Raw genomic sequence first — 16,287 nt, forward strand, 5'->3', positions numbered from 1 at the left:
ATATTGAATCAAATTATAATAAACATGGTACGGCTGTCCAAACTCAAAACACAGTAAGGGACATTTTTTTGTAGTACGTTTTTTTTTGCATTTTTGGATTAAGTAGATTCTACTTAGTCCAAAAATGCAAAAAAACGTATTACAAAAAAATGTCCCTTACTGTGTTTTAAGTTTGGACAGCCGAGTACCAGTTGAATGCAATTCAGACTTTCTTCTTATCTCAGCGTCCAGTGGATTTTAGACTGATGCAGAAAGCAAAGTCAAGTAACTATTATAAAATAACTAAAATTTTATATTTTCCCACGTAAAGTAGGTAGGTACCTAATTGAGAGTAAGTATATTGTTTATGGTCTTCTGTCCAGTTTCCCATCACTATGTTACTTCAATCCTTTTGGTTATCGGTTAAAAATATATGAAATAAATAAATAAAAAAACAGATGTTATCAGAGAGATGTCAGTCAAAGATTTGTGAAGTCGGCGTTTCTTGTACGAAGTGATAATACGTCTTAATATTGGGATTACTTTAGTGACCATTCGAGATTAAATAAGTTCTATCAAAAGTAGTTATCACTCGTAAAATGAAGGAATGTCAAAATTAGATTTTTGAATTAAGTACACCTTGTTCATCAAATTGCACAATATTTATACAAAATGTCTAACCAAGTGATTTCTCGTAAAGTCGATATTGACGATCCGCGATTTCGTATCAGGCCGATTCAGCAAATGTCAGCGGCATGTACTGGGGCATTATTAACCTCACTTTTCAGTGAGTATTTTGATATTTTAAAATTGTTTTCAATAATGCTACACGATCTTCATACCCAAAAATTATGTCGCCTTCTTTATATTTCCAGTGACTCCTCTGGATGTAATTAAAATACGCATGCAAACGCAGCAAAAAACGATGTTGTCTAATAAATGTTACTTGTATTGTAATGGATTGATGGATCACTTATGTCCTTGTGGTCCTGGAATATCTCCCATGCAAGGAAAAGTAATTTATAGGGGCACCTTCGTAAGTAATCAATATTCTTATTATTCTATTATATATTTCCAAAAAAAAAATTGGAAATATACTGAGAAAAATTTGGCACAATAAGTATGCCAAATACTTGAAAGTGGTCAGGTTAGGAGTCGAAACAATCGGCGGGTATGTATGAGGAGATGCATGAACGTGGAAGAGGCGAAGTATGTTTGCCAGGACAGAATGGTGTTGCGTTCTATTCTCTCTGCCTACCCCTGCGGAGAAGCGGCGTGATGGATAGTTAGTTAGTTCTATAGTTAGGTAATTTAATTTTTTTTTCAGATTTCTGGGGCTGCAATGTAAAATTGAATATTTTTTGTGTTTTAGGATGCCATGGTTAAGATAACTCGGATGGAAGGATTTACAACGTTATGGTCGGGTTTGAGTCCAACTTTATTCCTAGCTGTTCCCAGTACCGTCATTTACTTTGTATTTTATGAACAAATGAGAGTTAGGTTAAAAGATCGCTACACGGAATATACTGGAAATCGTAAGAATTTCTTCACATTTTCTTTTTTTATACACTACTTATCACATTGACTACCAAAAACCGACTAGTGGGCTAGAAATACTATATGGAAAACCTTTGTGTATCAGTGGCGGTCGGTGACTTTTTGTAGAAGGAATGCTGGACATCAAATGTTTATACTCGTACTTACTACGTACTAGATATCAAATATGCACATCTAGACGCCATCTCCATAAATCCATAAATCAATAATTACAGATACAAAACATGGTTAATTAACAGTCTAGAAGTTAACCTGTCCGGGAGTATGGCCGTACATGTACGGCCATACCAAACTTTCCTCAAAGGAGTATAGCTGCGCTTGTAATTAAAGCCCTGTGACATTTATATCTAAAATGGCACTTATACTGCCATCTGTGGTTATATTGAAATAATATAATTACAAATCAAATCATGTTTACTGGCGTAATTTTTTTTAATAGAAAATATGTTGCTTATAGCATTGACTATGATATAAAATTATAAAAATTAAAAAAAAATCTAGCAAAAATAACTCACTCCCAGATAAAGTTTTGACCGCAAAAACTCACACTCTGACATTCAATAAAAAAATATTGAAAAATCATATAAACTGGAAAATATTGTTATTTAATGCCTATCATATTATCAGAAATATAAATAAAATCTGCCATGTTTCCATATAAAATCTTCATTAAAAGTCATCAATCAATGAGTTAAAAGGTAAATGAGTCATTCTGATAGATTTTGGTATTAGCAGTTAGTATTCTTGTAGCCATTGGTGTAAAGCATTTAGTTATAGTTATAATAGTTTAAACATAAGTAAAAACCATTTTAATTTTGGATTATTTAGATCATGTCCAATTCACTCTGGTGCAAACAATATTTACCAAAATTATATAATATTTTTGATAAAATTTTGTGCTCAAATTAGAAAAATTATTATTATTAGAAAACCAACCTATGTGGATTCCTCTGATGTCTGGTTCCGTAGCCAGAACCACTGCTGTTACGATGGTCTCACCCATTGAACTCGTCAGAACCAAAATGCAATCCCAAAGAAAATCATTTAGCGGTAAGTATTCTTAGAACTACAATTGGAAGTATTATGATTTTTCTAGTCTAATGAGATTGAAACATAAATAATTCTTGTGATTTTTTATTCAGAAACACGTTCAGCTGTCAGGGAGTTAATTAAAGTGAGAGGGGTCAAAGGACTTTGGCGAGGCTTGGGGCCAACCCTTATGCGTGACGTTCCTTTTTCTGGTAATTTTATAATTTACTGAAATTACCTTAATAATTTTCCACATCTTATAGGGAAGGCGAGTTTTACAGTCCGCCAATCGCCGTTTGCAGGAGACTAATCACAATAACCAAAAATTATACAGCTGTAGCAGGAAATAATTTTTTGCTTATGTTGCGATATTTAAGGCTTATAGTGACATCTGTTGAATTTTCGTTAAAGCTTTTATTATAAGAGATTATTATTAAAATTATATTAGTGTAAAATTATTAGAATGTTAAGTTATTATTAGTGTAAAATTACTTTTAGTTTACAATGCTAAATTATATGTGCAAATGAGAAACTAATTATCAAAAACATAATAATATTGTCTTAATATTTTTTCTTTTGGTATCCAAAAGATTTAAACGTTTAAATGATTTACATGCTACCGCAATTGATACATTACGTGAGCGGAATACGCCTGCATCATTCATTAACTTATATGCTCGACCGGTCCCGCATGATCTTTATGAGAATTATGATTTTGAACAAACATTTGGATTTTTACCCGTATTTAGATAATTTACTAATTAAATATGATGTTTTGAATATTGAAAGCATTAACTTTGTGGATCATATTGATATATTATTTCGAGAAATAAAAATACTTTGTGTTCTGATCCACTCACATTTTTATTAACCAACTAGTTTTGGCAACAACCTGTTGCCCTCTTCAGGGTTTCATTTATTTATAAATGATACTCTGAAGAGGGCAACAGGTTGTTGCCGAAACTAGTTGGTTAATAAAAATGTGAGTGGATCAGAACACAAAGTATTTTTATTTCTCGAAATAATAAATTAAATATGAGTTTACTGCCAGGTTGAATAGACTGACTAATTTCCATATTTACATACCAGAAATGTAGTAGTAGGATATTTTCATATGCTAATGCATATTATTTTCAAAAACATCTTATCATTATTTTTACATCTCGGTGAACAGTGCACTAAAAAAAAAGCTTGAAATAAAAATACAACATATTCATAAATGACAATAACGTAAGGCTTTCTATGATTACCTTGTTGATGTTTTCTTGTTTTTCAGGTGTTTATTGGACTAATTTTGAAACAATTAAGAAACATTTTGGAAAACCAAATCCCAGCGACAACTCTTTTGCATTCAATTTCGCAGCAGGCGGTGTATCCGGTTGTGTAAGCATTATCTTTTCCTGTTTTTAGTTTTCAAACTTTGTAACATAAATATTTTAAATGTGTGAACTTTCAAACCTATGGTTACGAACGCTCCGGATCACTACTTATTTAGACTACAAACTAAAAGAAATGAGAAAAGATTCTTGAAAATACATACACGTGACGTCAGTCAATAAAATAATAATTGAAAATGTGATTTTTGTTATTTAGTTTGCTGCCATTCTTACTCTGCCGTTTGACGTTGTGAAAACCCACCAGCAAATTGAATTAGGAGAAAAGGAAATATATTCAGGTAAGCTAAATTCCAAGACCTCCCACTTTGTACTACATAAATGGATTATTTAAATTTTATTTTATGAAATTCATAAGCCAATGGCTCGGATATACATATTATCAATAGATGCAAGAGTAAAAAAAAACTATGGCATTCATCTGAGCCAAGCCAATATTGGCCCCATGTAAATAATGATTTCGAGATAAAAAAAAATGTCCACAAGCCAGTTTTTTAAACCAATCTATCCATCTAATTTCCTTAATTTCAGCGATTCTAATTATTTTAATAAAAAAATAACATACATGTTCCTAATAAGTATTTCATACTATATCATATAAAAATTTAATTTTACACAGAGGTTAGCAATCTTTTTATTAAACATGAATGCTAAATTAAATTTCAGTTTTCTATTATTTTATTTATTTTTCAAATTATTTTTCTTATCAGTTAGTTATACTTATTTTACAGGTATATAAATTCCCCTTTTTATAATTGATAGTTTCTCCCCAGCCAAAAAATGCTTTATGTCTATAGGTAGCTAACAAATAAATTATATCAAGTAAAAAAATCCTCTTATCTTTATATATAATAAATGTGGGAAAATTAACACAAATTCATGCATCATGTGGATTCAGCGTTCCCCATTGACTGTGTAAAATAAAATACAATTTTATACTTTTCAGTCGACCCCAAGTACAAGCCGAAAGGACTGCTGGAGATGTTGCAGAATATTTACCGGAATCACGGTTTCCGGGGACTCTTCACCGGCCTTAGCCCAAGAATTTGTAAAGTTGCTCCGGCGTGTGCTATAATGATCGCTTCATTCGAATACGGGAAGAAGTTCTTCCAAGAGTACAACATGCAGATGTACATCAAGGGTGAAACCAAGTAAAGATGTGTTTTCTATTACTGCATGCGCTTTCCGCTTTGAACTGAAAACGTTTTGTTGGTTTTTGTTATTTGTGACTGTTAGTAACAAATGTGTATTTATGTGTATCGCTCTACCGTTTGAAAAATGACAATCCAAAATACGGGGTGATTTACTATGACCTTTTATTCCATAGACTTTCATTGAGAGATTACGGTTGATTCGTGTTTAATTGTTGCGGTAATTTTGTTTAGTATTGTTTGACATTTCATCTAGTTTCTGTTATGTGTGAATGATGTAACAAATGTATATTTATGTGTATCACTCTACCGTTTGAAAAGTGACAATCCAAAATACAGGGTGATTCGTTATGACCTTTTTTCTATAGACTTTCATCAACAAATTACGGTTGAGTTGTGTTGAATTGTCTTGGTTATTTTGTTTAGTATTGTTGGACATTTCATCATGGAAAGAAATTACAGCAATGACGTTTACAAATTGTTCGATTCCAAGATCTGTGTTTTCAACCAAAATTTAATTCACAACATTTTGAGAGTGTCTAAATATTTTTTCACAAATCTGGATTATGTCCACTTAGGAGTTATTTTAATTTATTTTTAACATCTTGAAATAGATGAAGAATATGGAAGCCTGAGTATTTACAGGGCTTACACCTATCATAGGCTCGATTAAGTGATCACTTTACTTGCATGTAACATTCACCAATTCTACCCATGATTGACAACTACAAGTGGTTTTAAATACTCAGTCTTATAATTTTTTTAAATACATACATATGAGATAACAATAACATCTTAGTAAAAACTTTCTCTCTTAAGGGAAAACAAGAGTAGATAGAAAACAATTATTGACATAAGACATTCTACTCTCTATTTGAGGGAGTATGTAATGTTGAATGGTCTAGTCATTAAATAAATAGAATGTGTAACATAATTCTAACTAAGACTTTTACTAAAAAACAGTCTTTTAATGCATGAAGTAGTTTTAGTTTTTATGAGTTTAATAAATATATTTTATTTTTTCAATTCTCAATTGCTTCACACACCCTGTTGCGTTAACCTTTATTTGTTGTAATAGTTTGAAATGTTTATTTGTACTTGACTTCAACAATTTGACTTTTGGAGCTTTTCCTGTGCATTTTATACAATATTATAAGTTTTATTTTTGTAGGCATTTTTATATACCTTAGCAGTACTTTTTCGGGCATTTTGTTTTGTTTTCAGCATGACCTTTGTGATTTTTCTCTATATAATATGGATGTCATAAGCTACCAAAATTCTTATATACAATTCTAAACCTCCAACTGTTTAGATATCAGAATACTTTCAACGAATAGAATTCTTTCAACGATTCTTTGCTTTTTCACTACTACATTTGAAAAAAAAAAATCAATAAGTTAATTCAAACATTTATTTAGTACTACATACTTTTTATTTCACTTCTTTGTATGATTAGTATAAGTAATAAATACATTATCTTTTTCATATTATACTCAAATACTCATGCATTGATTTAACATTATTTTCAGAATTCCACGGTACAACTTTGCTTATGGAAATTAACCTGCAACAATGGCACAAAGCTTTAAAAAATACATTATTTAATATAAATAAAAAAAATATAGAATTGTGCCTGTTTTGTAACTATACAAATAATGCTGGTTCTCTTGTAAAAATGGTTACCACCTCACCAAAAAATAATTACATAAATAGATCATTCATTTTATGTTGTTAATATATTTAAGTTTTAGGTCTATGGGTGATTTTATTTATTTTTTTCTATGGCAATCAATTACACTCATTTTATTATAAATACAAATGGTATTTGTGCATCTTAAAAATTCACTTTAAATGTTTTAAATTACGAATATTTTAAAGTTATTATGACGGAGTAGGAACACAAATAATTATTTGTTAAATACATATACATTTGTTCCATGAGTGTAAATATAGTGTTTTTTTTTTAAATAAAGGTGATAAATTTTTAGGATGACATAAAGCGTAGAATCTAATTGTAAAAGCAGAGGTGTGCATTCTATATAGGCAGAAAAGCAGTGCCTACCTTGGATTACTCGTGTTCCATGTAGAAACACAACCAGTGCCTACTATGCCTAGTACTAAGTATTGCCTACCTTATCCTACCACCCAACTCTACTGCTTACCCTGATTAAAAACTCTGTGTACGCTACTGTATAAAAATATTAAAATTAAAAGTATATTATTATCACATACATGTATTGGTGTTCTGTAATGTTTAATTCACACACATGTTCAGTGTCCTTTATAGAGAACTCCTTTAATAATAGTACATAATAATGTATTCAAGTTTTATTTAGTTGTTATTTAACAATTATTTTAAAAAAAAACACACATAGGACAATAATATATACGCCTTTTGTTATATTAATATTATAAGAGAAATTAAGTATGTATAATTTGTAATTTCAGTTTCATAAATATAGGAAACAGGAGAGTAATAGATTTCTCCTGATATTTATTCAATATTACTGTGGACTGGTACCTGAAGCGCAGGACACCTTTCACGTATTTGGCAATAAAGATAATACTACTTCTAAAGGATACAGTGCCCTATACACCATTGAGTGTATATAAGGGTTTTAAGGAAGAATGAAAATGGAGTGATTTGATTGCTACACAATTTCTCTTCATTCTTTAGATGCACTAAAAAATAATGCCTTTAATAATCTGTTACTATTTTATTTTTATCGTCTTGAATGTATGTAATACACATTGTGATAGGTTTATTTGAGAATTGTGTCCAAAATACTCCTGGATTTTTTATATTAACCGGGTAATAAAATTTAACGGTTTTTATGTTTTCATAGCCATAATTGGAAAAATATCTAATATTCGTTATATGTATTGGTATTGTGAAGCAACCAACCATAATGAAATTTCCTAAAGAAAAGACTTTAATTGTGCAATCATAAAATATCAGCTTGGCTCTTCCAATATATTGTTAACTAAATCGACATAAAATTATGTATATCTGGCTATTGAATAAAATAAAATAAAATTGTTTTTATAATTGTCAATGACAATGTTTCTTATTTTTAAATAATTACCATAAACAGTTGTATAGAGTAAACATTGTTTCAATTTACACATTAATTTACTTTTAAATTAAAATAATTGTTAATTATTTAACAAAATAGAATGAAGAAAAAATGTAATGGAGTACAATCATTGTTACATGCGTACATATTTTAAAATGTTATTTAAATGGTATGTAATAGTTTATTATTTTTGCTGTAAAAACTTTAATTTATAAAATATATTATTGTCATTCTTTAAAAATGAATAGTGTTTTTTAATAATTACAATGAAATCTTCCATAAATAGTTTCTATAACCGAAACATTCTACTGTTCACAACTGTAAAATTAAAATTTTTCCTATTAATTGTGTTATTACAAATCGTGATACAATATTTGATTTACGAGTTACATGTAGTTAAATTACATAGTTTCTTTAAGTTTTTGTATAATTCAATTTTAATTTAAATAAATAAAAATTTCAAAAATTGTTTTGTCACATTGATCATTTTATTCACAATATATTACTTTTTGTTTTATAAAAATTAACAATTTTAGTGAAAAGTTTTGTTTGCAAGAACTCAAGATAATAATAATAAACATAATATACAAACCAATACTCAGTCAAGAATTTAAACTTTTTTATTTGTAGGATAAAGGAATTGATAATAGTGTGCCCATAGTTGCCATTTAAATATATCGATATAAATATACATTGTACACACTCCTGCAAAATTATGGTCCATATTTGATGTACATATATAAATATTACTCTTGGTTTTATGTATGTTGATTTATTATAATTATCAATATGATGTGTTGTCAAATATTGAGTTGTAGAAAAATCTCTGTGATATATCAATAAGTTGTTAGCTTTAAACATTTGTTCCAGTATGTTACGAATTAGTTTCACATACCAATAAACTAATATTTTTAATTGAAAGTTGTTTTTTTACTTGAATTATTCCTTCCTTGTCCACATTCTATGGTGCATAGCATACTTCTTTCAGAATAATAAGTGGTGTCTTAATAACCTTATTAAACCGGAAATACTTTTGCGGTTTTTTGTGCAAAATAAAGACTTTTATAACCATATTACATAGATAAAAATTGAAGTATTCTATTTTTCGAATTTAAACAAAAAAGTTTTTGTCATAATGCTTTGTTTAGCTCAGGTAGGTACTCATTTTACATATAAAATATTTTACTGTGCAAGCAATCTATGTATTATGATTGATTACGCATTTCGTGATGTAATTAAAAATGTTACTAATGGATATTAAATACACGAAAAATATTTTTAAGAAATCTGTAAATCAAAATTCACTAAATGTATGGGTTCAAATAAGATCCTTTATAATGATTAGTTCAAATTAGTTCAACGCATAACAAAACATATTTAAAATATTATATTTAGTTATTTGTACTGTAATGATATTGCAAAGCTGCATGCTAGTATCAAAACAACAAAATCGTGCAAGATTTTAGAAAATACCAACACCGCATGCGATTTTGACAATATTAAACTACTGCATAGTATGTACTAAAACAGCCCTAAACAGGGTTTAATTGTTATTGGATTATTTTTACCTCTTCTTTTTAGTCCTTTTATTGCTGTACGGATGTGAATCGTGGCACCTCACCAAAGCTCAAAGCAAGAAACTAGCAAGTTTTGAAAATGGGTGCCTGAGGCGAATACTGGGTAAATAGTGGATGTGAGGAGAAGAACTCAACAGTCCCTCATACAGGAAGTCCTGAAGAGAAGGTGGACATGTCCTTAGAATGCCACCTGAGAGCATCAACCCCTCATGTCTCTTCTTCCAACCCCGAGGATTCCGGCGCCCCGGAAGGCCGCTGACAAGCATTCACCGACTATACTCAGCGGACGCCGGACTGACCTGGGAGGAAGCGAAGGAGATGGCGCGTGACAGAGTGACTTGGAGGCGTCTCATGTTGGCCATATGCTCCACCTAGGGAGTGAACATGGAAAGAAGAAGAAGAGTTTTAGTCCTCTGAAGTCCATGGTAAGAGTGTAAAAGGCTAATAAAAATTTAGGTGATAGGTAATTAAAAGAAGCTGATAAATATATAAATTATTTAATCTGGAACCAAATAATTATACCTAATAGTATTTCTATTACATGTAGATGACAAGAATATCAATATATATGAAATATTTCTTCATAAAGTTATCTAACAGTTACAGATTTAGGTTCTTCCGCCATTGGGTGGCCTATAAAGAAAAAACATGAGAAAGAAATTTGAGATGCCACAAATATGTCCCTGAGTTGTGCTTGCTAGCTTCACTTATTAAAAACATACTTATTTTTATTGCAATTTCTTGGCTACGCCACAAATTCACCTTTTTGGGATGACTTATTTTTCCCACCCAATTGGCAGATGAAACCAGATATAAAGTTAAACAAGATGGTAAGTTAAATACCAAAGAATGAGAATTACAAAACATGAGGTTAGATGAAATATTTGGTAGTCCTTCCGAGATGGCTTCAATATGGTAGTGTGTAAAAATGCACACTTCTTTTTCTTTTCATTTCTTCAAGATCCTTAAATTATTTAAAATATTACTGCATTCAGCGGTTCTGCTTTTATACTCGCTAACACCAGTCTGCTGTCCACCGATTCGTCGATTTGTCCGACAATGGCCACATTGTCTCCCCGGATTATATGCAGACCCAAAACAACTTGCGCGACGCCAGCGGTAGATGAATATACTCGTTCGTGTGACTCGTCCAGAATAAGATTGATGGTTTGATCGAATCCTTTCAAAGTTCCAATAAAATTTCTGCCATCGGAGGTTATTATTGACACTGTGTGGTTAACGAATGATTCCAATCCTGAAGCCATGTTTGGAATAACCCGATGATATTGCAGAACTTGATTTTTGTAAAAAATATGAAGGTTTTCTTCAAATACTCGTAAATATCTGTAAATGAGAATGCCGCCAATAATTATTTCGCTTGGTTATTTTCAATTCGAATCGAATGTCAACGTTTGACAGATAACGTATATCTATGACTTTTCCCTAGTCTATGATTTAGAGATGTTATTCATTAATCGATATGGAACGTGGAATTGTACATAATGGAAAAAGTTTTCACCTCGCACGATATCATTTAGGTAGCGTACAGAACAAAAGGATCAATGCCAAAATTTGACCTAAACTAAACCGAAAATTCTTTACCGTTCCTAACCTCTTGATTAAGCAAAATGTGATAAAAATGTCGGTTTCGTATCTTGTTGGTTTCATTCATTTCTTGGTCAATTTTTACACATTGAAGGAAAACATTTTACTTATTAAAAGGCATGTTTTGATTACCCATCAACATTTATGTGAAATAAAACAACTGGAAATATTTAGCTACATAGATACCAGGTATCACTATTTTTAAAACTCATTCTCAAATGTTTTCTGTTTTCTTTTGGATCTCCTGTAAGTTTTTTTTAATGAGCCTATTTTTCTCGTATACCGTGTACCTAGCCCTAAAATGAGTGGCGTCATGCAGAAAGGAACCAGTCCGCATTCAGCTCGAAGATGCTAAGGCTTGAATTCAATTATTCCATTATTATGAATGCCTATAGTGAAACTATTACGTTCCAGCTGTATCCGGCTACGCTTTGCTTTTTTACTTATTTTATTTCTTTTATATGTAATTTACCATTGCTTATAAAACAATAAAAATATATAAAATGTAAGAAAAAACAAAGCACGCTGTCCGCCATGAGGAATATTTAGTACTGGCCGTGTTGCTGTTACGTTCAACAGATGGCGCTGCTATTGTGATAAAAAAAATCGTATCGCAGATTCACATTTTATATTTTCAGCAAACAAAAATTCACATTTTTATTTTGTATTTTATGAACTTAATCCACTCAGCCCGTTTTGATTTTCTTTCAATGTTGATTAGATTTTACGGATAAAAATATCAGCTGTGCTGGAGCTGATTTCAATATGAAAGATCACCCAAAATGTGATTAAAATTTAATCACTTTTTTTTTCAAATTTGTGGACTGCAAAAAAATGAAGTCAATACCGGTGCCTGTATGAAAGAGAACTAATTATATTGTATTTGCTTATTTCAAATAAAATGGTTTATTTCAACATAAAGTACATAATTTTAGAGGTTATATTACGCTATCGTTTTTTATTGTTTCCATCCCTTTGCTTACGCAACTTATAAAACGTGAATATAAAATACTTTTCTCTTTTCTTTTAATGAACAAAAGGGTGGTCTAATCTGCATTTGTCGTAACCTTTCTGAGGGTTGAAAACGAAGTAATAAAATGTCAGTTTTTCAGCGGGGGGTTGTCAAATGCAAGATTTGCGGAAAAGCTAGTACAAAATATTACATCTTATATCGGATGACGTAACGCATCGGGGTTGTCGATGGGATGAAAATTAATATATGGATTTAAAAAAAAACTCTTATAAAACATGAAGTGTAAATTTTATTTTTATTTCTTTCTTTAAATTTTAAGGGTGTAATTACATACATATATCATATATACATATAATATTCCCGATGAGTAATTTCTATTTCTCATTTTGATAATGGGAGACAAAATCTTAATTACTTCTTAATACAAGTTTGTATTTTTTTTTTGAAAATTTGGAGGACGTATGATATACAGTGGTATGAAACAATGTATAACGAATGTATTGAACTAATACCACGACTCTTATGTTTTTTTGAAGAATAAAAATACGATTTTCGTAAATACCGTTTGAAAATAGGGATCAAATGGTAGCAGAGCGAGGGTCGAACTTTGGATACTTCGCGATACTAACCCCGATATCACAAAGCGACATATTCTCGTACATTAAAATATTACTTATTCCCATCGACCGTTGCGGTGCCCTATGCACCATATGGGTGCGGAGTGTCGCTTTGCGCGTTTAAAGGAGAAACACGTTTAAAACTGGTTAAAGGAGCGTGTCGTCGGTCTGGTGGTTAAAGCCCAATACATTTGTCCTAGGGCTTGGATCGACAAAGCTTCCCCTACCATGCTTCTCATACCTCCATGCTGTGACCGAAAGGCATCTAGAGGAAGACCAAAGAATTCATGGATGCTGCAGAAATAAAGTACGATTCAAAGGCATGGCCTAAGTGACGTTGCTCATCAGGACGAGGAGAGCTAACTCCAACAGTCTACAAAGATGATAAGTTGGTAAAGAAGATACTTAGACTCATCCCTATTCAAAAGAATACATTTATTAATTAATTATACCTACTTATATGAATTAATTATGCTATATTTCTTAATAGTTTGTTATGCCATTAATCGTTATATAAGTACAAACTTAAAGCATGACAAACTATTAAGTATATAAGTACAAACTTTAATAGCATAACAAACTATTAAGCAATATAGCATAATTAATTAATATAGGTACCAAGATGGAATTGAACGCACCTTTCCCATATTCCAATACGTTTTACGAAAAAAACATTCTTAAAATAAAATAGTAAATATTTCAAACGCGGGAAAAATCCGAAAATATATTTTTGCCACCCCTGTTTTTTTGTCATAGGCAAGACGTAACATCGCCCTCTGAAAAAGTATATAAACACGATTTTCCTAAAAACTCCACGTCTTTTTCAAAAGAGTATTCACTGAGCTGGTTGTAGGTTTTTCAAAAAAAAATCACGTAAACAAGAGCAATACATAAGTAAGAGATGGCCAAGGGTACAATGAAAATGTCATTTATATTATTCATATTTTTATTTGGATTAACCAAACTCGTTGTCGCTACTACGAAAGACGGATTTAACATATACAAAGGTAATCTCGTTACTTACATAATATCGCAACGTTAATAATTACCGTATCAACTCAAATAAAACGCAATGTTTTTTTTCTTCTTTTAAATAAAATCTACATTCGCATTACGTTGGACATATTAACTACAATTCTGTACCAAAATCGGCGAATATTTTGGTCAAAAAATATATAATTAGTTTTGTTAGTTATCTGCGATTCCACTTACATAATGTAATAATGGTAAATCAATTAAATTATATTAAATTGAATTAAAATAATAAGTAAACATATTAGATACTGTCTATCGTCTTAGATATAGTAACCTACACCTGATAATACAAAACCAACGAGCCCATTATGTGTTACTGAATGCAATAAAAATGAAAAATTTATAACATTTTAGCGTCTCATGTAAGGAGGATTCATATAAGAAACGGTGACCGAATACCGTGTTCTTTGGCAAATAGGTATTTCTAACTAACCGACGTATTTTTTAAAATTTATTAAAAAAACAATTAACATAACGATTCAATTTAAAATTCATACGGGCATGTGATGTATATTTTTTTAATGACATCAGCTCCATGCGTTTTATATGTTTATAATCAAATAAAATACTGTAGGTGGTCTGTTTTTATTTTATTTATAGATTTACTACGAGGCAAGGGAGAAGAAGAAAGTGACGTTGCCGAACTAATAGACGATGGAAGAGGATCGAAAGTGTCGTGTATGTAGTATTGTAGATATTATCATATGTATATTTTCGATCTAATCATTTAACAGTTAATATTTTAAACTTTATACCTTACAGATTTTTATCGCACTCCGGCACAACTAGGAATCAATCTAAGAAGTGGACAAATTTCGTCGGAGTTGGGAAAGAGAACTATAAACCGATTCAAAAGTAAAATTTACGTGTGTAGTAATAGCGTTAAGTTTAAATACATATATTAAAAAAAAAGAGTAGTTGAATCAAAACAGTAAATATATTTCAAACGTCATGTAAATTATTTCATTATACAGTACAACGTTGACATAGGTATCCATTTATCTTGGGGAATTATATAATGGGTTAGTGTTTTAAATTGTATTTTTACATTTTAACTAGCAGAAACAACTGTTGAGTCATTTAAAATTGAAATGCAATTTAAAAACATTAATTTCCCTATAACGTCCCCTCCGATAACGCGTTACCTATCTCAGCATTATAGGGGCGTTTACTATGAATGCTTTTTTTCCAGATTTCATGTTGGGAAAGGAAATGCTAGCTGAAGGTGAAGTACAAAAGAGGGGATCTGAATTATTAGAATGGGCTTTGTCTAACCGTCAGAATTTTAACCAAGAGTAGGTATTTTTTACCTTTTACTGCCGACTGATACATCAATTGTATAGATCATTAAATTATACCTGGTATTATTCACTTAAATTTCATGCTATAGATTTAAGTCGTTCTGGAATTTCCTTCAATCGTTGTTAAAGGTATAAAATTGCAAGAATCTTTTTGTATTGCAATAAGTCACATTCATTGTTTGATAGAAGTTACAAAAGTGATTTATAAAAATCCAAATTAATTTACTTTGAAAATTTGGCTAGCGGCATTATATGTTTATAAATTTATTAATATTTAAATATATAAATATATGTACATCAAATTGTTTGTGCCTGTACTCTTCTTCTTCTGTGATGTAAATTTTAAACTGATGATTTATTTTTTTGAATGACTTTAGTGGCCCATCTCAATACGTCACGATGAATCGACCAGTTCCATTCGAAGAATAATCACAAGGAAATTATAAAAAAAGACCCACAATAGCTTCATTCACATGGACCTGCGCATTCTCAAAAATGGATATGAATATGGAAAAATGGAAATAAATATCTAGATATTTAAGTTACATTATATAATTGTATTGTATCTATCGTAAATGACATCTTTATTGGCCTTTGTAAATATTACTGTGTTAACGAATAAAAAATAATTATACATTTAGCGAAATATCTATATATTCCTTTATAAGTCTAAAAAAGGTAGTACAATGCTCTGACATAACCGGTGTTTTTTTTTAACAATACAACAAATTTGAACAAATATTAAGTTTTAATATACAAAAAAAATCTAACCCAACCAAAGAAACATTGTATATAAGAAAAATGTAGGGAGAATAAATAAACCTTAAAAATATAATTTTATACCAGTAGGTAAAGATGAAATGTCTGTCGATGAAATCTGGCCACGCATTAGGAAAATAAATATACTTTTTTGGATTTTATGAAATGTATTTCTTAGAAATGCATTTATTTTGTATCAGTTCATATACCTAGTATTAAGTTTTTTTTAAATA

General features: G+C 30.4%; 3 protein-coding genes across 3 annotated transcripts; 2 read left to right on the forward strand and 1 right to left on the reverse strand.

Annotated features, from left to right (window-relative positions):
• The first annotated feature begins 375 nt into the window (after positions 1-375).
• On the forward strand, positions 376-6,821 carry LOC148310430 (solute carrier family 25 protein Shawn-like). Its single transcript, XM_088258449.1, has 9 exons — positions 376-766; positions 855-1,015; positions 1,352-1,514; positions 2,464-2,586; positions 2,679-2,777; positions 3,842-3,948; positions 4,159-4,240; positions 4,906-5,110; positions 6,640-6,821. The coding sequence occupies exons 1-9, from the start codon at positions 652-654 to the stop codon at positions 6,671-6,673; spliced, it is 1,089 nt and encodes a 362-aa protein (XP_088114575.1). The 5' UTR covers positions 376-651; the 3' UTR covers positions 6,674-6,821.
• A 3,424-nt stretch (positions 6,822-10,245) lies between these two features.
• On the reverse strand, positions 10,246-11,179 carry LOC148310431 (U6 snRNA-associated Sm-like protein LSm8). The gene has a single exon (XM_088258450.1). The coding sequence runs from the start codon at positions 11,027-11,029 to the stop codon at positions 10,739-10,741; it is 291 nt and encodes a 96-aa protein (XP_088114576.1). The 5' UTR covers positions 11,030-11,179; the 3' UTR covers positions 10,246-10,738.
• Positions 11,180-13,773: 2,594 nt separating this feature from the next.
• Positions 13,774-16,034, forward strand: LOC148310432 (uncharacterized). The gene is made up of 5 exons (XM_088258452.1): positions 13,774-13,966; positions 14,595-14,672; positions 14,757-14,849; positions 15,187-15,289; positions 15,673-16,034. Exons 1-5 carry the CDS (start codon positions 13,861-13,863, stop codon positions 15,722-15,724), a joined length of 432 nt encoding a protein of 143 aa, XP_088114578.1. The 5' UTR covers positions 13,774-13,860; the 3' UTR covers positions 15,725-16,034.
• The last annotated feature ends 253 nt before the right edge of the window (positions 16,035-16,287 follow it).

The sequence above is a fragment of the Brachycentrus maculatus genome, unplaced genomic scaffold (assembly GCF_059751285.1).
Source record: "Brachycentrus maculatus isolate JH-2025_06_01 unplaced genomic scaffold, ASM5975128v1 h1tg000096l, whole genome shotgun sequence".
Taxonomy (NCBI): Eukaryota; Metazoa; Arthropoda; class Insecta; order Trichoptera; family Brachycentridae; genus Brachycentrus; species Brachycentrus maculatus.